Raw genomic sequence first — 18,378 nt, forward strand, 5'->3', positions numbered from 1 at the left:
CAGGAATTTCACCCTGTGTGTAGCTGAGTGACTCCACCTATGAACTGAAAATCATTTAGCTGAAATTGTGACATAATGTGCAAATTACGGCATACCTGCAGGTTGGGGCTGCAGCCGCGGCCCTGGCTGGCGCAGTTCTCCAGCAGTTAACATGAAGACGACTGGGGGCAGGCTCTGGGGTGGTGGGGGCCTGCTGCAGCCAGCCAGCTACAGGGGGTGGGGTGGAGCAGCAGCGGGAAAGGCTGGAAGTGGCCCCCTGACGTTGGTGCAACACCACCCTGTCTACAGAGGAGCATTGCATCCACGATTTCACGGTTCTGAGCTTCACTCCAGCCCTGGGAGGTATGTGGGGAGGCTGATGAGAAAACAGAGGCTCCAAGATGTAAAAGGATTCTGCCAGGGTACAGTGGACAAGACACAGAACCCCACGTTTAGCTGGGGTCTCCTGAAACCAGTGTGGGCATCTTTCTGCCACAACCCCTGGGGTCAAGGCCAATCAGCTACAGACCTTCCAGGGAAGACCACGTGGTCAGTGGTCAGGCACCACTGCCCACGCTTGTGGCTCCTGTTGCAAAATCTGCGGTGTTTGGGACTGTGGAACTCCGGAGGGATAATGAGAAGCAGTGCCAGACGCAGTGCTAAGCACTTGATATTCATCGTCTCCCTTAGTCTCACAGTAATTCTACCTCAGTTTTACAGGTGAGGAAGCAGTGACCCCGAGAGGTGAGGTGACTGGCAGAGTTGGGATTGGGAACCTCCGTCTGTATGATCTCAGGGGTCCTCTCTATGGACAGCACTGCCTCTCTGTCACCTCTGCAGGTGGCCTTGCCAAGCCACTGAAAGGAATGCACAAGACCCGATTCTTCTCAGCCCCCAGGCCACCAGTAACAACAATGATAAGCACAACCCCTGTTTCTTTGTAACAGTCTTGAGAGTGTGCGGGGCACTTTCACACCCACTCATCCCATTTGGTCTCCACGGTTCTTGGGGTTTCTGGCAGGACCGAGAGGCTATGGGAGGGCTTGTCCACATCCCGGCTAGTGCCGCAGGGCCAAGACCCCACACCCGAGCCTCCCAGCAGGGTCCAGCAGTCCGCGTCACACACCTCTCTACCCCCTCTCTCTTCTGGGTCATCTGTCCCAGCCAGCAGCGGTCATTCTGCCTGGCACGGGTGCAGAACCACCTCTCTCAGAGCCACCAGCAGCCTGGGAAGGACCGAGGTCCCACCTCTCTTGGGCAGCCGACCTCCAGGTTGAGACAGGCTCTGCAGCTGCTCACGTATGGACATGAATCCCCTGGTTGCAGAGATTCAGGTTAACCCATTTCTTCCCCATGAAAAATAGGAATAATAATTGTACCTATGTCGTAGGGTCGATATGAAGATAACAAAAGGTAACGTAAGTGAAGTGTTTAGCCAGTGCCTGCCCATGGTGAGCACTGAATTGATGGTGGTTATTTCCATCCTTGTGGTGAGTGATTGATTCACATTTTCAGAAATACATGTGCTCCTGCTGTGTGGCCAGCCCCTGCTAGGTTCTGGGATGTGAATAATACTCAGTCTGTGCCATCAAAGAGCTCAGTCTGGGGGTGGGAGGCAGACATAAACAGGTCCTTCCAGGGAGCTACAGATGGTAACAGAGGTCCTACAATGTATGAAATGTTGCGTGGAGAGAGAAGATGTAGATTCCTCTTTTTCCAACCCACCTGCCTCTTCAGTCCCACCTTTCTCAAGACCCAGGGCTCCCCCATGGTCCTAAAGGCCCCCTCATGTCATCCTGGTGCTGGGTCTTCATTCCCACCCCAACTGGGGAGGAAGCCTTGAGAAATTTCTGCTCTGCCATGAGCCCTCAAAGTATTATCAGTTTTTTAAACTCCCTTGTCTATCCAAGAAAATGTTGGTACTGGTAAGTATTCACAATGGGGTCTTTTGAAAAATATATCCCTTAAAACAACATGCAAGCAAACAGAAAAAAAGGTAGAAACACAGAATCTCTCCTCCTCCTTTTTTTCACCCATGTGGAACCTGGGCCAGAGAGGTCTGCGACTTACCCTCCTCCAGTCCTACAGAGAGCATGTGGCGGAACTGGGCTGAAGCCACATCACCACTATAAGATTGGTGGCTGTCCCCACTGTTTCATTAAAAAGAACAGTTTCCCCTGACTCTGGAATCAAACCGACATTTCGACCCAGACGGCATCTGGAGTTAACCCGTTGCAGCTCGCATCCATGCACTTTTGACTTGCATCACCTCATTTGGTTGTCCCCTCTACTTAGCCAGTTGAGAAGGGAAGCCACAGAGGAGGGAGCCAAGGCTTCAGGGGTCAGTGCCGGCCCAGCCAGCATCGGAACTGAGCGCTTCTAACTCCCACCCACATGCGAGCGCACTTCGGGCGCACTGCGACCCTGAACAGGCGGGCCGTGGTCAGTGACCCAACGTGTGTGTGTAGTGAGGGAAGACCAAGCCACTTTCTGCTTCGAGGTTGTGCAGAGGCGTTTCCTGGAGACTTCTCGGCTCCAGCTCTGGACAAGATAGTGCAAGAAGATGACAACAAAATTTCCTAAACTCTGCAATCTAGTTACTCACCTTTGAAAAAAATCACAAAAATCAACTCTTTCTTATCTCCCCTCTTCTCCCCAAGCGAATGTTGCACAAGAGGGTTCCCTTCCACTGGGTGACGAGATGACGAGATGTCGAGATGTCGTAAGGGGAATGTTTACAGGCACTACAGGAATGGCCTGGTGCCGCGCCCACCTCATTACCATTCTAATTGGGGTGTGTAGCTTCTATAAATGGTAAGGCAATCCTCGGCAGCCAGTCTCCCCACTTCTTCCTGCCATTCCCAGTGAAGCCCCAAGAAGAGGAAGAGGCAGAGGAAGGCGAAACATGGCTGGTGAGTGAATAGCATCTTCTCTACCACGCATCCTTGCTAGAAGCCCGTGCTTCTCCTGGGCCAGCCTGAGAGGCCGGAGTGTCTAACTCGGGACAGCTGCCCTGGAGGCTCTGAAGGCGGGATCTTAGTGCGTTGACGATTCTGCTCTTTCTCAATGGCTCTCACGGTCCCAGGGGTAGAACATCTTTGGGATGTAGTCCTGAGTAATGGGCAGGGTATTCAGTGCAGCTGGAGGTCACATCCCCTTAGGCAGATGGATAAGCTCTGCTGTGTCAAGCCAGCTGGTACCTGCTTCCCATGTTTCTCAGGGCAGTTTAACCTGCTGTCAGTAACATGGGCAAAGAAAAGCACATCTCAGAGCTACAAGCAGTGAGAAAGTGACAGCCTGTGAATTGACTTCAAAGAAACTGTCAGCAGCGCTGGAATGCTTCTAAGTAAACTACACGTTCAGAAGCACCGGCAGCCTCTTTGAAAGTGGCTTGATGAGCTGGAACCTCCCAGTAGCAGCAGAAGCAGGTGTGCCAAAGACTGTCCCTACAAGCAGCTCCAGGGAAGGCAGGTGGATAAGAATGCCAGGAAGCACAGGTTCTATAGCTCTGCGGTTACTGTTAAGGATTTGGGCTCTTGTTGGACAGCACCCCTGCTAAGCCGCATGCTAGTTACTGCCTGTCCTGGATGCTCAACCTAGTGCATCGCCAAGCCCAAACAAGCATGAATCAAATCTGTAAATATCATGAATGGTGGTTAGGACCACAGGAAGGTTTGCCAAAGAAATTGTTGAGCAATATGCAAAAGGCAAATGCTGGTTACTTGAGGAATCACAAAAACCAGGACGGGGTGGCGGCAAAATGGACCTATCGCCCTTCCCTACCCCTGTGCCCCCTATTACATCCTGCGAACATGCTAGGTCCCTAGGAAGAGGAGCTCTGGACCCTGTAAACTTTACTAGAAGGGGATGTCAGCTGTCACCTAGGCCACCTCTCTCCATGCAGGGGGAGGAGCAGTTCCAGGAAGGTCTAACTGGAGACTTACCAAGTCCCTCAGAAAGTTGGTAGCAGAGCCCTGTCCACTGTGTCCTGTAACTAGAGCTGAGCTCACCCACAAGTACCTGTGCTATTACTCAGGACGCAGCAGAGCAATGCCAAACCTGGTTTCTCATTTGGATCCTGTTACCAGCAGCTTCTGTGCTGAGCCTCAGGGTCCCGATTGCAAGATGAAGGGCTTCAAATAGATGGACTTTCTCATGACTCTTGCCTTGAGAAGAAACCAGGGACAGAGGCTGATGGGCGCTCAGCCCCTGGGGGCCCGTGCAGCCATTACTCCCTGGGCCGCTCTGGGCCCACGAATAGCCCGGTGTGTCAGTGCCTGTGTGTCTTGGAGATGTTAAGATCTCAACATCTAAATCAACCAGAGATCTTCTGAGGTCACTACCGAACATATATAATGGCTAGTTGGGGGAAAATAAATCATTAAACAGGTGGGGAACAGGCCAGTGAATACCTGAATTCCCTTCAATTTGCCACACACACAACGTAGTCCCCAGCTCAGCTCCTAGTCACTCAGCTGGGAAGTGCTCAGTGTCTCTTGAATGAATGGGTTCATTTATTGGACACTGAGGGAAAGGGGCCGCAGTGGGCGCAGTGGGGAATGCAGAGGTAAGTGAGCATGCCGTCTCCTCATGTGTGCTCACACTGAGTGGTCAGGAGTAGTTTCGTGGGGTGAGGAGTGTTCTAGGCAGAGGCAACAGGAAAATAAATGTGGCTGAGTCAGCAGGTGTGACCCAGAGGCCATCAGGTCAATGTGAGTTGGTTGGGGAGGGCTGTGTCCAGCTCCCAATTGAAGCTTCTTGTTGGAGTCAGCGGGGGTTCAGTTGCTCTGCCTCTGGGTAGAGAGAGCAGCCTGGACTGGGCGTGGAGGTGAAGGGGTGGAGGAGGACCTGGCAGTGGTCTGAACAAAGGACAGTCGATCCCTGGACAGCACGCATTGGAACTGGGTCCACTTATGCACAGATTTTTCAGTGACCTGCATGATTCAAACCTGAGTTGTTCAAGGGTCAACTCCCCACTTGGGAATCCATGTGTGCAAAGGTATATGTGGATTTTCAGCTTGGAGGGCCACCGGCACCCCTAACCACCCCCAGCCCTGCGTTGTTCAAGGATCCACTGTAGTGTGGCAACCCCTGCCTGTTACCCACTGAGTTCAGAGCCTCCGGGCTAGAACACAGGCTGCGAACATGGACTTCGGGCACACCATGGACTGGAAGCCTTGTTCCTTGGCCCCAAGTCCACTCAGAGGCCCTTGGTCAAAGGCAGAGTCCTTGGCATTTGGACACGAATTGCAGGCCTCTGCTTGCAGAAGGCCAGAACCTCTGTTCAGGGGACTAACGCTCCAACCATGGGGGTAGGCGGCTTTCTGCTGGGCTGAGTGCTGGCCTTGGCTGCGGAGACTCACCTCCTCTGGCCTCACTCCTCAATCTGCAGAGGACCCATCCCATTCTAGGCCGTGGGTCTGCCACAAAATGTGTTTCCTTGGCTCTTTCTGCTGGGTTCCTGCCTCCTTCCGGTCTGGAAATCTAGGCGCGCCCTGGGTTCTCTCCGCACTGGGCAACAGCTTCTTGGTCCAGCCACCTGGACCATAGCAATACCTACCGTCCCTCTGAAAGCAGATGGCCCCTGGGCTCAGGGGCTCGTGGCTCCCGGCGCTCAGCGTTTGTGAAAGGACAAAGCTGCTTCTTCTCCCTCCAGCCCCACCCCAGGCTTCCCACTTTCTTTCATCTGGGAAAGCAGCTACTCCCAGGTCATCAGACACAGACCTGCCGGCAGCTGCATCCACCTGGAATGAGGGCTGCCCAAGTTTCCACTTTCTACCTACGATCCCATGCAGAGGCCGAGGAGTGCAAGGGTCTCGAGTCCAGACACAAGCTCGGGATTGAAGCTTACCTCTGTCCCCTACTAGCTGAGTGATCTTGGGCAGGTTACTTAACCTAAGTGCCTCAGTTTCCTCATCTCTAAAACAGGGTTATTGTGAAAGCCACCTCATAGGTGCTAAGTCCACACGACTTATTGATTTGAGGAAACTTTTCATGAGCTTAAAGAAAAATCTTATGAGGGGACGTCCATTCTCTACTCAAGGGTGATTCTTGGGAACCTCTCCCACTGAAAGCCTCCCTGGCCCCCTTGCCAGCCCTCTCACACATTTCCAAGTCCCCAGTGAGCTGTTCTTGTTCACCTCAGACAAACTCTCTGTTCTGCCTCCACCCTGCTTGGCCATGCTCCACAGGTGGGGCAATCACTCTCCTCCCCAGGGCCCACATGCCAGCCCAGGGTGTGAGCTGAAGTGAGGAAAGTATTTTCCCTGTTACTCCGGAGTGGAGGGAACGAGGCCTTGGGGTCTCAGTAGGTGCTGAGAGATGTCTTCAGAAGGAGTTGGTCTTCCTCGCTCTCAGCCTTAGTCTCCTCCTTTGTAGAAAGGAGGCAGTGATTCCCCCCATCTCTCTCCCAGAGCTGCTAGCGTGGCTCAGGTGAGATTATTAATGTGATGGAGTTCTGATAAGTGTAAAATGGCATATCAGCCTAAGGTAGTGATTGTCCTGAGTGCTTATTAGAATCACTAAGAGAGTTATAAAAAAAAAAAAAGCAATGCTGTCCCTAACCCAGAAATTCTAATTCAATCGGTCTGTGGTGGGGCTCAGGCCTGTCTAAACTGTCCAGATGATTCCATGTGCAGCAAGGGTGGGGAGCCACTGGCCCAGGTTAAGTTTTCTTTGGAAGTGAACTTGTACAGGAGTCCTTCTTCCTTCCTCTCTTTTTACCGTGACCCTGTAATGTCGAGACAGGCAGTAGGGAATGGGCAGCCCTTTCTCTGTGGCAGCTTCTTGGAACTATTCTAAGTCATTGTCACCACCATTACCTTGGTTGGCTGCAGGTCGGCAGCTTGAAGTCCTGTGTGGTCAGACAGAATTGGCTTCCAGTCTGGGCTTGGGTCCAGGCTCTGCCTGAGTGTGCGCTATTTGCCAAGTGACATCACCTGACTGGACTTTCAAATCCCTTACCTGTGAAATGAGAATAATAACATCAAAGGTGTTTGTGACTATTAAAGGACATAATGCAAGGAAAATGCTTAGCACAGTGCCTGGCACAGATGACCTCCCCAATGGCAGCTCATAAAAACCCTCAAGCCCTACTGTGTAGCCTTTGCTCTTGTGTGTGGGATCCCAAGGGATTTGCAGCCCTGACTTCTGGAGACCCAGGTGCTAGTGATGGGTGCATGTCGGATCCCAATAGTAACCCCACAAGCGAGGGTGTCCAGGTTTCAGTATCTCCTTCTATGGAGGTGGAAAGCACATTCCAGAAACACTGAGACCTTTCCCAAGGCCTCAGCCTTCCAGAACACCAGTTCAGGGCTCCCTCACTTCATCCCAGGGAGCCTCACCAGCCCCTCACTCAGCTACCAACTGACACGCCCGGCTTCTCTACCAACTGGGTACCAAGCCATCCTAGTACTCGTGCTGGGCAGCAGCTGCCAATGTGTGCATATGGGGGAAAGAGAGAAGGAATGGCAGAGGCTAGAGAGAGAAGGAGGAGAGGTGAGAGCTGACAGGGAGGCACCTGGTTCCTGGGCCCCAGGGCAGGACGGTGAGGTGCATTGGGAATGACTCATCGCCCCACAGTGACCAGGATCCAAGGCCTGGATTCTGGGCCAAGCTCTGCTTCTAAAGGACCCTATAACCTCAGCAGGTGCTTCCCCTGTTGGGGACTCCATTTTCTTACCTGTAATATGGGAATATAGGGTCACAACACTGTTCTTCGAGCTGCTGTTTGTCACCCATTAGCAGCTTGCAAAGATCAGTTTAGTGGATTGTGACCAGCAATGAAAATGAAGTAGAAGAGAAAAATATCAGCAGGAGTTAGCGTTGTTCTGTGAAGCTTTGTGTCAGGTTCAGTCCCCTGTATGGAAACGCCGAGTAAAATGCACTTATAATGTGGTCTCTAAAAATAGTTGAAAACAACTTGACTGGGTGATTTTTAATATATTTATAAGCCCTAAACTCTAAAACACTGTGAGATAAAAATATGCCTTTGCTTGGAGAAAAAACATAAGGAAGAAGGTCTGGGCAGGTGGGGGAGACACAGCCCCCGGGGCATCAGTTACATCATGTAGGACCACCTGCCGACAGTTCTGTGCTGGGGTCCCCCCAGGAACAGGAGGTGGAAAAACCCCAGCCACTCTCTCACCACAGCCACGTCCTGCTCACCTGTCTGCCGCGGGGGATTCAGTCAGAGAGCCAGGCTGATGAAGACTGAGACGGCCGACTAGCAACCCCCTTTCACAGTTGGGAATCTGTTCCATGCTTCTTGAGTTACCCCTGCCAAAGTGGACCCCAGAATAAGTTGGGAGGTTACGTCATCAGGTATACCCGATTGGGTCTGGCTGTGAATGACAGTGATTCTCCATATAACAGTGGCTGAGAGAAAGAAACAGGACAGAAGTGTCCATTTTCCAACACCGTAGGTCTGGATGTTGGCGGTTCTAGGCAGATAAGGCAGATGCACAGCCCCAGGGGCCCAGATCCGTGAGATCCCCACAGGGCTGTCCCCAGGCCACACATGGTCTGGGATGATCACCAGAGCTCTGTCTGTGTCACACCCGCAGTCCAGATAGCAGGATGGAAGAAGAGGGTAAGCAGACTAAGGGGATTGGCTAACTGTTTTGAAAAAGAGGTTTCCTCAAACAAATTGAGAACAGGTATTCAAGCAAATACTTGTGTATGAATGTTCACAGCAGCACTAGTCATAAGAGCCAAAAGGTAGAAACAACCGAAATGCCACTCAGCTGTTGAGTGGATAAACAGAATATGGTAAATTGATATACAGCTGACCCTCGAACAACACAGGTTTGAACTGCCGGGTCTGCTGATATGCAGATTGTTTTCCGTAAATCCAGTAAATGCATTTTCTCTTACTTATGATTTTCATAATAGCATTTTCTTTTCTCTAGCTTGTTTTATTATAAGAATACAGTATATAATATATGGGACATATGAGATATATATTAATTGACTCCATATTTTAGTAAAGTTTCCAGGAAATAGTAAGCTATTAGTAGTTAAGTTTGGGGGAGGCAAAAGTTATACATAGACCTTCAACAGCACAGGGGACTGGTCCCCCTAACCCCCATGTTGTTCAATGGTACAGATGCTACTTCGTGGCTAAATCTTAAAAATTTTGTGCTTGGCGGGGTGGGTGGGAGAGGTGAAGGGAGTAAGACATACAAATTGGTAATTACAAAATAGTCATGGGGATGTAAAGTGGAGCGTAAGGAATATAGTCAGTAATGCTGTAATAACTACGATGGTGCCAGGTGGGTACTAGACTTATCGAGGGAAATTACTCCATCAATGATGTAAACATCCAACCACTATGCTATACACCCGAAACTAATAGAAAATAATATTGAATGTTGACTAAATTGAAAAGTTAAAAACTTAAAGAAAAGCATGCTATGTCAATCATTTTCAACCTTTTTCATCTCATGACACATATAAACTAATTACTCAAATTCTGCAGCACACCAAAAAATATATGTTTTGCCGATCTGACAAAAATATCAGTATAATTTTGATTCATTCACACTGGACAGCTATTGCTGTGTTGGCTGTTGTTGTTTTTTTATTTGAAAGTGTCAGGGAAAAGAAGTCAGTGGCCCTGACTAAATAGTCAGGTATTGTGTGTTTTAAAAACTCTTCTGGCATGCGGGCTGAAAAGCACCATGCTAAGTAAAAGAAACCAGATGCAAAGACCACACACTTGTGTGATTCTGTTCCTAAGAAATGTCCAGAATAGGCAAATTCATGAGAACAGAAAGTACATTAGCGTTTGCCAGGGGCTGGAATTAGCTGGGAGATGGGGAGGGACCACTAGTGGGTAGGAGGGTTCTTTACAGGATGATGAGAAAGTTCTAAAGCTGGATAGTGGTGATGTTTGTACAACATTGTGAATGTACTAATTACTGCTCAATTGTACACTTGAAAATGGTGAAAATGGTGAATATTATGTTCTGTGAATTTCACCTCAATTTTAAAAAAAAATTTTAAAGGAGATTGCCTGAAAGTTAACACATTAACTTCCTCCTGCAAAGCCACTGAGCAGAACTCACTCACGTGACCCTCAGCTGCAAGGGAGCCTGGGAAATGTAGTGTCCATTAATACGGGGGATTTTAATACCAAGAAAGAAGGAGCAAGTGAACATTGGCATAGACACTGTACAGTCCTGCCACATTAGGACCACTGGTGGCACTGATATTCTCAGGGGAGGAGGGCCTACAGCTGTGAGAACAGCACTGGAACGAGAGTCTGGGGATGTCCCTCTGTGGGCAAATCACCTTCTGGGTCTCCACGTCCTCATATTTGGCTAAGGGTGGGAGTATATGACCTGTCTGCAAGGACTTTCCCCTCTGATGTTTTTAAGAGTATGTACACTAATGAGTCCTTTGTAGGGTCGACTCAAGGCTTTTTATTACTTCCCTTCATCAGGCTGGTGCAGAAGACAGCCCTGGGTCTTATAACTATCCCTGAAGCTGTAAACTTAGATGTGTACTTTCCCACGCCAGCCCTTCCCCTTACAGAAAACACTCTGGCAAAGGGGGTTGTGATTACTGCTATGTCAAAGGGAGGGCAGTAAGGGAAAGTATGGAGCCTAAATAATCCACAGGCAGGATCATCAGATCCTTGATTTGGGGGCAGGCCAAGCCAGTCCTCTGGTTTAACGGGTGCTGATGACCAAGGGCAGGAGAAGGAGAGGGTTTCAGAAACCACAGGGGAGGCTTTATGAGCAGCTCTCACCCTGACCTCCCCACTCACTCAGGGGCACAGAGGGAGGCTGAGCCCCTCCCAGCCCCCTCATGTGTAGAACGCCCTCTTGGAGCACAGTTTTCCCTTCCAGGTGCTCACTCCCTCCTTTGTCAGGATCCAATGCCTGAGGCGAGGACGAAGCATAGTGAGGAACCATCACCCGTTTGGTACTTTCTGGACTGAAGGTCCTGCATGAGTCCCCCTTCCAGGCAGAGAACTGGGGACCACAGCAACAGGGGAGGGCCAGTAAGACCTGGACTCAGAACTCTGGCTCTACCAATCACTGGGTGTTGACCTCAAGTAAAATGCTTATCTCTCTGCACATCAGCTTCTAGTTTCTGTAAGGATTCCATTGATGATATGTAAAGTGCTCTGTACACTGTTAGTAGCAGTTGACAGGCAAATGATTGATGTCAAATCTGAGTCCTGATTTTCCTCACCCTCCAGCCCAGAGAGGCCTTGCATATCTCGCAAGCACACTGATGGGGAACAGGATTCTTAGTACCAGGGCTCATGTTTGGTGTCAGGAGAAGCAAAGATGGCCCAGCCGGGAGTGCCCGTCGGCTATTTTCCATGTCTGTGCAGCCCAGTCCCAGGAGCTCAGTCTTTTCTTCATCATTTTCCCTGTGGATGAGCCACAGTCCCTGCTGTGGGCACAGCTACAACATATGGTGCATAATCCTTGACAGAGCAAAGAAGGATGTGGGCCTTTGAAGCTGTGTTTGGCAGAGGTTGTCAGGGGACATTCTTCCTACTTTCAAAGAGCTCATGGTCTGGAATGGCGAGCTTCACCTGGGGAGAAGACACATATCCTTTTGAGTTAGGGAGTAGAGTGAAGAATCTCTAGGGGTTTATGTTATCTGAACCCACATGTTCCTTAGGGCTTTCCTTTTTTCTAAAACAAGACAAGGAATAAAGATCTACCAAGTTGCAACTGGCAGGGATGCACAGATGATAGTGAGCAAGGTTGGGGAGGATGCGGGGTTGCAAGGCAGGGCCATTGTCCCAGAGAGATCTAGTGTCTACAAGCCATGTAGAGCGTGGGGTTGTCAGAGAGTGTCTAAGACCTGGGCTCTCTCCACTCAATATTTATATACAGGAACTTTTATCTTCTCTCCTCCCTCCTTCTGTCCCTTCATTCTTCCTCTTGCCCTTCTCTTTACTCAATAGATACTTGTCAGTTGCCTGAATGTTTTAGTTTCTCTGAGTTTGTGCAAAAACTGATTAATTTATCCTTTCAGGAACTATTTGTTGAATGAATGAATGAGAGGATATGTGAATAAATGAATCTTTAGTACCTGAGCTGGTAGCAAGATCACCTCCTGAACCTCCCTCTCCAGTAGCTTTGTTTGGCTGGATTTCACTTGAACGAGTATCTGTGATGATTCTCTCTGGCCCTGTCTGAAGCTGCTTGTGGGGATGGATGCCCCAGCCTGAGGCCTGCCCTGGAGCCACACCCTCTTTGCCTCACCTTTCCCTTCTGGACAGATTCTTAACTCTAGCCAAACAACACACCACTCCCCTGAGTCTTGGCCACTCTTCCCATTGTCTGGAATGCAGGCTGTTGCATTGCACCTGACAAAATTCTCTCTTCCTTCAAGGTCCAGCATTTTCACGAAGCTTTTTCTGGTCCCTGAAGCTGAAAGTGATTCTTCCTGGACTGCATCTCCTAGACACCCGTTATCGAGGAGGCCAGATTTACCCTGTTCCATCATTCATGATGCGCTTGTCTTACCCACTGCTAAAGCTCTTTGAGGCTTAAAACTTCTTTTAATGTTTTTTACCCTGCCCACATTGTGCCTAACCTAGTGTCCTATAAATAACAGGTGCTCTCTGTATAGGTACTGAATGAATCCCCCATATTCACCTTTTTTATGGACTAAATCTTGAGCTGTAGTCATGAAGGTAATTGGGTGACATTAGTTTTTGTTGGCTTGTCCATCTAATCCCTCCATTCATTTGTTTATGTAGTTGTCCCAATGTAATCAACAATGTGCTAGGTGTCAGAATACAAAAATCAGGACAGCACATTCTGAGGAAGAGAGGCAGACTCGTTTATAAAGAGAAGTTGTGCCTGGTGCTGGGATGTGCCGTGTGCTCTCCTAGCTGTGGTCTGCTCATCCAAGCAGAAGTCAGACTTTCTGTGCAGAGGCTTGGACAGTGAAATGTCTCAAACATGACTCCGAGGAATAAAACTCTTTAAAGGTTTTTATAGGTGAAACGCCTCAGCCCTCGTGGTATCTCTCATAAACTCTTGTCAGTTTAGCTCTATGGCCTCCACAATCACATGAGAAGTGAGAGCAGGCAGTGAATTTTGAGGTGTCTGCCTTCAGAGTCGTCTTCTGAGATCTCAGGGGCCTTTGACCTGCTCCTTTATGCTGCTCCTGTCAGTGAGCATTTGGAAGTTCAGTCTCTGGGCCTCCAAAAGCTGCTCAGAGTCATGCTGCTCTCCCCAGCGTCAGACACTCAGGCCAACACCAGGGTGTTGCACGTAGAAAGTATAGAATGCACAAGCAAACATTTGCTGGATGTTGGAAAGGTAGAAGGCACTTAGTGTCTGGGAAGATGGAAAGGGAAAAGCAAGCAAGCCAAACCAGAGTGGTGGATTTGAGAAAAGTAGCCTCCTCCCAATTCCACTTGAGCCCTCATCCACCAAGTAATGGTGTTAAAAGTGGACACAATGTGGGTGCTCTGGTTACACAGTTCTCCTGGCTGGTTGGGGGAAGCCACACTGAGCACACGGCCTGCTCCAGGAGGGCCGAGTGACAGCCGACCAGGCAGCGGGGGAAGCAGCCTAATGGCAGCAGAGAGGTGGCAGTGTGCACAGTGTATGCAGAGGTTCAGCTGCCTGAAAGGACAGAGGGGAATAAGTTGTGAAGTTCTCGCTATACAGAGTCAGGACCTTTGCATTTTAACTCGATTTTTCCTAGAAGTTTTGCTCTGCCCTAACAAGCCCTGCTCAAGAGCTATCCCTTTGGCAACGTAAACCTGTTCCCCACACCACTATTCCTTGCCTCCGAAGAGTTAAGTTCCTCTCTTTTCTTTCTCACAGATTTAAGATTCCAGAGTATCAACTGGCAGGCAGCTGCCAACCAGAATGAGCATCACACAGACAAATACAACAGCCAGGAGCTCATCTTGAGAAGAGGCCAATTGTTCTATTTTTCACTGACCTTCAACCGATATTTTAGTCATGAAGACAGTCTGAAGTTCATAACCTCCACAGGTACCCACTCATTGCTCCCCTCCACCCCACCACACACACACCTGAGTAGCCCGTGGGGCTATGCATCCAAGGGGTGGTGATGGTGACACTGGGGTCACTGGTCTCTGGGCTCTAGCCTAGCTCGGCTATTGACCTGATGTGACCTTGCATGGATTGGGTGTGACCTTGGGCAAGTTTCTGCGTCTCTGAACCCAAGAATCCTAACCTTCAAATCAAGAGGACTCTGGCCTACATGGTCTCTCCAGGTGCTCCCAGTGCTATAATGTGCTTGCTTGGATGACGTCCCTCAAAGGGCCCCCGCAGTTGTATTGGAATCTGATCTCTCCCCACAGTCCGGCCAGCACTCCTTGGTTGCCACTGACCCCGTCTTCTTTTACAGGACCCTCCCCCTCTGAATCGGCCAGAACGAAGGCTGTGTTTCCACTCTCCAGTGAGTCAAGTAGCAATGGCTGGAATGCACAGCTCGTGCGCCAGAGGGACAGTACTCTGACCATCTCCATCTCCAGTCCTGCCAATGCACCCATAGGAGGGTACACGTTGAGCATGCAGATCTCTTCCCAGAGCAGTAATGCTACCCTGAAACTCGGGACGTTTATACTGCTTTTTAACCCCTGGTTGCAAGGTAGGCACCTAATCACCCACACTCCCAGCCATCAGCTAGGCGATGCCCCCAGAAAGGAGATGAGGTGGGTGGTTTCTATGGGCTCAGGTTTGATTTCCTGATTTTGGATGTTGAAAAAGCATAGAAGCTAGAAGTCCCACCTCTGCCACTTAACTGGCTACATGAGTCTGGGCAATCCCTCTACCTTTTTGAATCTCAAATTCCTCATCATTAAATGGACATCCTGCTATCTCCTCTGGAAGTATTGCAGGAATCTCAGATCTTTTACAAACTTCAGAGTATGGTGTAAATTGTAATGGACAATGACTGCAGTACAATTGTGTGACATAGAGATAGCTTTTTCCCTAAAGAAGCAAGTTTCTCATTCCTGGGGTCTCATTTTCACACTCTCAGATCATCCAGCTTCTCTTTCTAACTCATAATTCCCACAATATGAGTTGGAAGCATTATAGCCCAGGGCTTCCTTCCGCAGTGGAAACTGGGGGGAAGGCTGCCGATATGACCTGCTCCAGCTCCCAGGAACAGCACTCAGGAGTGAAAGGAGGACTGGTTTCCATAGTTCTCTGTAGGACTCTAATTCCTAATATCTGATTTTTTTTTGTCAAACAGCGGATGGTGTCTTTATGAGTAACCAGGCTGAGAGAGAGGAGTACGTTATGGAAGATTCTGGAGCCGTGTTTGTGGGAAGTGCAAATCGAATTAATATGGTTGGCTGGAACTTTGGACAGGTAAAAGGGTCATAGGGAGGCTAGGATTAATGTCCTTATTGCCCAAAAAGCTCAGCAGTTGACCACACAGACAGGTGGAAGTTCCCAGATCTGTCTAGTTGCCTGTCCTTCTATGAGTTTATTTATTTATTCATTCATTCAGACAACATTTATTGACCGCCTACTATGTGCCAGACCCCGGCTGCACAGTAAGAATACAGGAGATACAAAGACAGATTTCTTTTCTTTGAGGGAATCACAATCTAGTGGGTGAAACAGACATATGATTAAACTAGTGCAGTGAAGTGGTATTGGTGCCATGATACACAAATGAGGATAAGGCCCAGTAGAGACACTTGGGGCAAAAATGTAATTTCTATTAATTCATTCCATGTAAGAATGTCATCAAATGTCCTTGTTGTGTGCATCTAACCTTCCAAAGGTCCTTCATTGCTGTGGTTCCCCTATTCCAGGTTTGCTCAACCTAAAATACCCTCAGAGATTTCCTCCACCATTTCTCTGTTCACAGACAAATGAAGGCCTTAGACTGGGGTAACTTGGGTGAGATGCCTTGGACATTCAGGAGGAGATGGACAGGTGCATGTTCTGCCTACCTCCAGACCCCACTCTAGTCTAATACATTTTACACTTTGGGGTTCTGTGTCAAATTTCACTGGGAGGGGAAAAAATGGGTGAGGACACAGAATGCATCCACAGGTGGAAAAGGGGCTACTTTTGGTGGCATGGTCTGGGCAATCCCTTCCCAGGAAGGAACATTTGATCAAAAATGTTCCTAAAGGAAGCAAGGGAACCAGACAGACATCTTGGAGAAGAGCACTGAGGGCAGAAGGAATAACACTTTCAAGGACCCTAAGGCGAGAGAGCTTGATCTTCTCCATATGAGAAACACTGGCTAAAAATAAGTCTTATTTTGTGAAAATACCTCCAAATGCCTCATTTCTCGAGATACTTTATCTTTATTATTACTTCTTCAAGAGTATAAATAATACGCTGAAGATCACAGTCCAAGTTAAATGGGAACTTTAGGATGAGCTTGGGCCAATCCTCTGCCATGCAGATGGAACACTTGAGGTCCAGGCAGGCTAAGTGATTCGCTCCCTAGTTCATGACGCCAAGAGAGTCCTGTTCATTTAGGGCCTCTGTACAAGGTCTCATATGTCACGAGAGCTCTGGACGAGTTTGCAGGATGGGTGAGGTGGTCGTTCCTCAGCAGCTCTCAGTTCTGGAGGCCACAGAGTGAAAGGACCCAGGCCGTTGATGCGGTTCTCAGCAGCGCAGCCCCTGCACCCTTAAGTAGCCAACACTGCTTGTCATTTCTCTCATCGTAATGCATGGTTCCATTTCGGACAGTTTGAAGGAGACATCCTGAACACTTGCCTCTCAATCCTGGATAACAGTCTGAATTTCCGCCGTGACCCTGCTACGGACGTGGCCCGCAGAGGTGACCCCAAATACATTGGCCGGGTGCTGAGTGCAATGGTGAGTGGTGAGCAGACAGTAATAACTAGTTGTTCCCATAGAGCAAGCCCAGCTGTGGGTTAGGTGCAGGCTCTCTTACACAGTCATCTCACAAAGTGCAGCTGGTGGCCATGAGCATCCCCATCTTGCACATGTGGAGCATGAGGCTCCTCTAAGTTAAAGGACTTGCCTGATGGCACGATGAGTGGCAGAGGACTTGACCTTTTAGTGTCCACCAGGGCTGGGAGGATGCAAAACTGAGATTTTGCTCCGTCCTGGGCCTTCCCAGAAAGGAGGTAAGTTCCTGAGTGAGCCTGAAGGGGTAAGCTCCTTTGTTGTGATCCGTCCCCTCCACAACAGGGTGCTTGAATGTCAGACTAGAAAGACAAAAGGCCAACCCACTCATTAGTATCTACGGGGGGGAACTGAAGCCCAGGAGTGGAAATGACTTGCTCACAACACACGGCCCGTGTGTGAGTCAAACCAGAACAACGCCTCAAGCTGCCCACCCAGGCCCTTCCACTCACACAGTCTCTCCACCTGAGACACTTGTCCCCCTTCCCCAACACACACACATACACACACACACGCGCGCGCCGGATCCTGGAGTACTCTCTCCCTTTGCACTCAGTGTGCAGAGAGCACCTCCATCCAAATGTGGGGCCAACCTGCTCAAGGGCAACATATTAAAAAGCCAAAAGTCAGAGAGGTCTTGATCTTTAATCCTCTGAAACTAAGTAATTACCCCAGAGGTTTCTTTAACTGCTTCTTTAATGGACCAGGCAGGTCCCAGCCTCTTTACTTTTGAGTTGGAGAATATCCAAGCTAACAAGCTAATTACAAGGTTAGGAATTTGAACAACCTTCTCACTGGATGATAAATATCTGGGCGTAATCAAAGAGGGCTTAAACTGAACCTTGCAGGAAAGGAGTGGGGAGGCCCAGGGAACAAGGAGGCACTGAGGAGATATGGGGGAACCAGGGTGGCTGGGAAAAGGTACAGAGAGAAAGTGGGAACTGCGCTGAACCTTGACAAGCAAGAGGCCCAAGAAGGATGGGTTTAAAGCCAAAGCCAACGTTAAGGAGAGCTGACCTTCAGAGTGACTAATGAAGCTGAGCATCCTTGGCCCAGAAGACGGTGGGAGAGGCCAGCCGGCTCCAGCAGCTGCTGACTCACTCTCACCCTTGGGACTAACCACTTTTCTCCATGCCAACTTCCTCAGCTACAGCTCCCTGCTGCTCTCTCCAGGCCTCCTGGCTGGGCTGGGCCATGAGCTAATTACGGCCTGTGTGGGTCTTTGAAATGCTCATCTTTCAGCCAGAGATGACCCTGCCGATTACGGCTTCAGTGGCCGGGCTGCACTGTCTTCCCCCTGGGAGGAGGCCCTGTCTTGCCTGATCCCACGATTGCTGCCCAGGCCCTCCTGGAGTGGGATGCAGAGCTCACACACCGCTCAGAGGCGCCCTGGGAGACTGGGAGAGCCTCTCAGCGGCAAGGACCCTTCTGTTCCCAGACCGCCTGTTCTCACGGGCCTTGCCTCTTGCAGACCCCCACAGAGAGAGGGAGCAAGGCTCACAGGCTGGCAGACCCTGGTCTGGCCTCT

At 49.7% G+C, this 18,378-nt stretch overlaps 1 protein-coding gene across 1 annotated transcript in view; it reads left to right on the forward strand.

Annotated features, from left to right (window-relative positions):
* The first annotated feature begins 2,786 nt into the window (after positions 1-2,786).
* TGM3 (transglutaminase 3) overlaps positions 2,787-18,378 on the forward strand; it is a 41,130-nt gene continuing 25,538 nt past the window's right edge. The window contains exons 1-5 of the mRNA XM_045833236.1: positions 2,787-2,891; positions 13,794-13,967; positions 14,347-14,589; positions 15,199-15,317; positions 16,668-16,796. Of these exons, the coding sequence (XP_045689192.1) occupies positions 2,885-2,891; positions 13,794-13,967; positions 14,347-14,589; positions 15,199-15,317; positions 16,668-16,796 (672 nt within the window). The 5' untranslated portion in view covers positions 2,787-2,884. The remainder of the gene's footprint in view (positions 2,892-13,793; positions 13,968-14,346; positions 14,590-15,198; positions 15,318-16,667; positions 16,797-18,378) is intronic.

Source organism: Phyllostomus hastatus, unplaced genomic scaffold (genome assembly GCF_019186645.2).
Source record: "Phyllostomus hastatus isolate PE091 unplaced genomic scaffold, TTU_PhHast_1.1 phas_contig_17, whole genome shotgun sequence".
Classification (NCBI taxonomy): domain Eukaryota; kingdom Metazoa; phylum Chordata; class Mammalia; order Chiroptera; family Phyllostomidae; genus Phyllostomus; species Phyllostomus hastatus.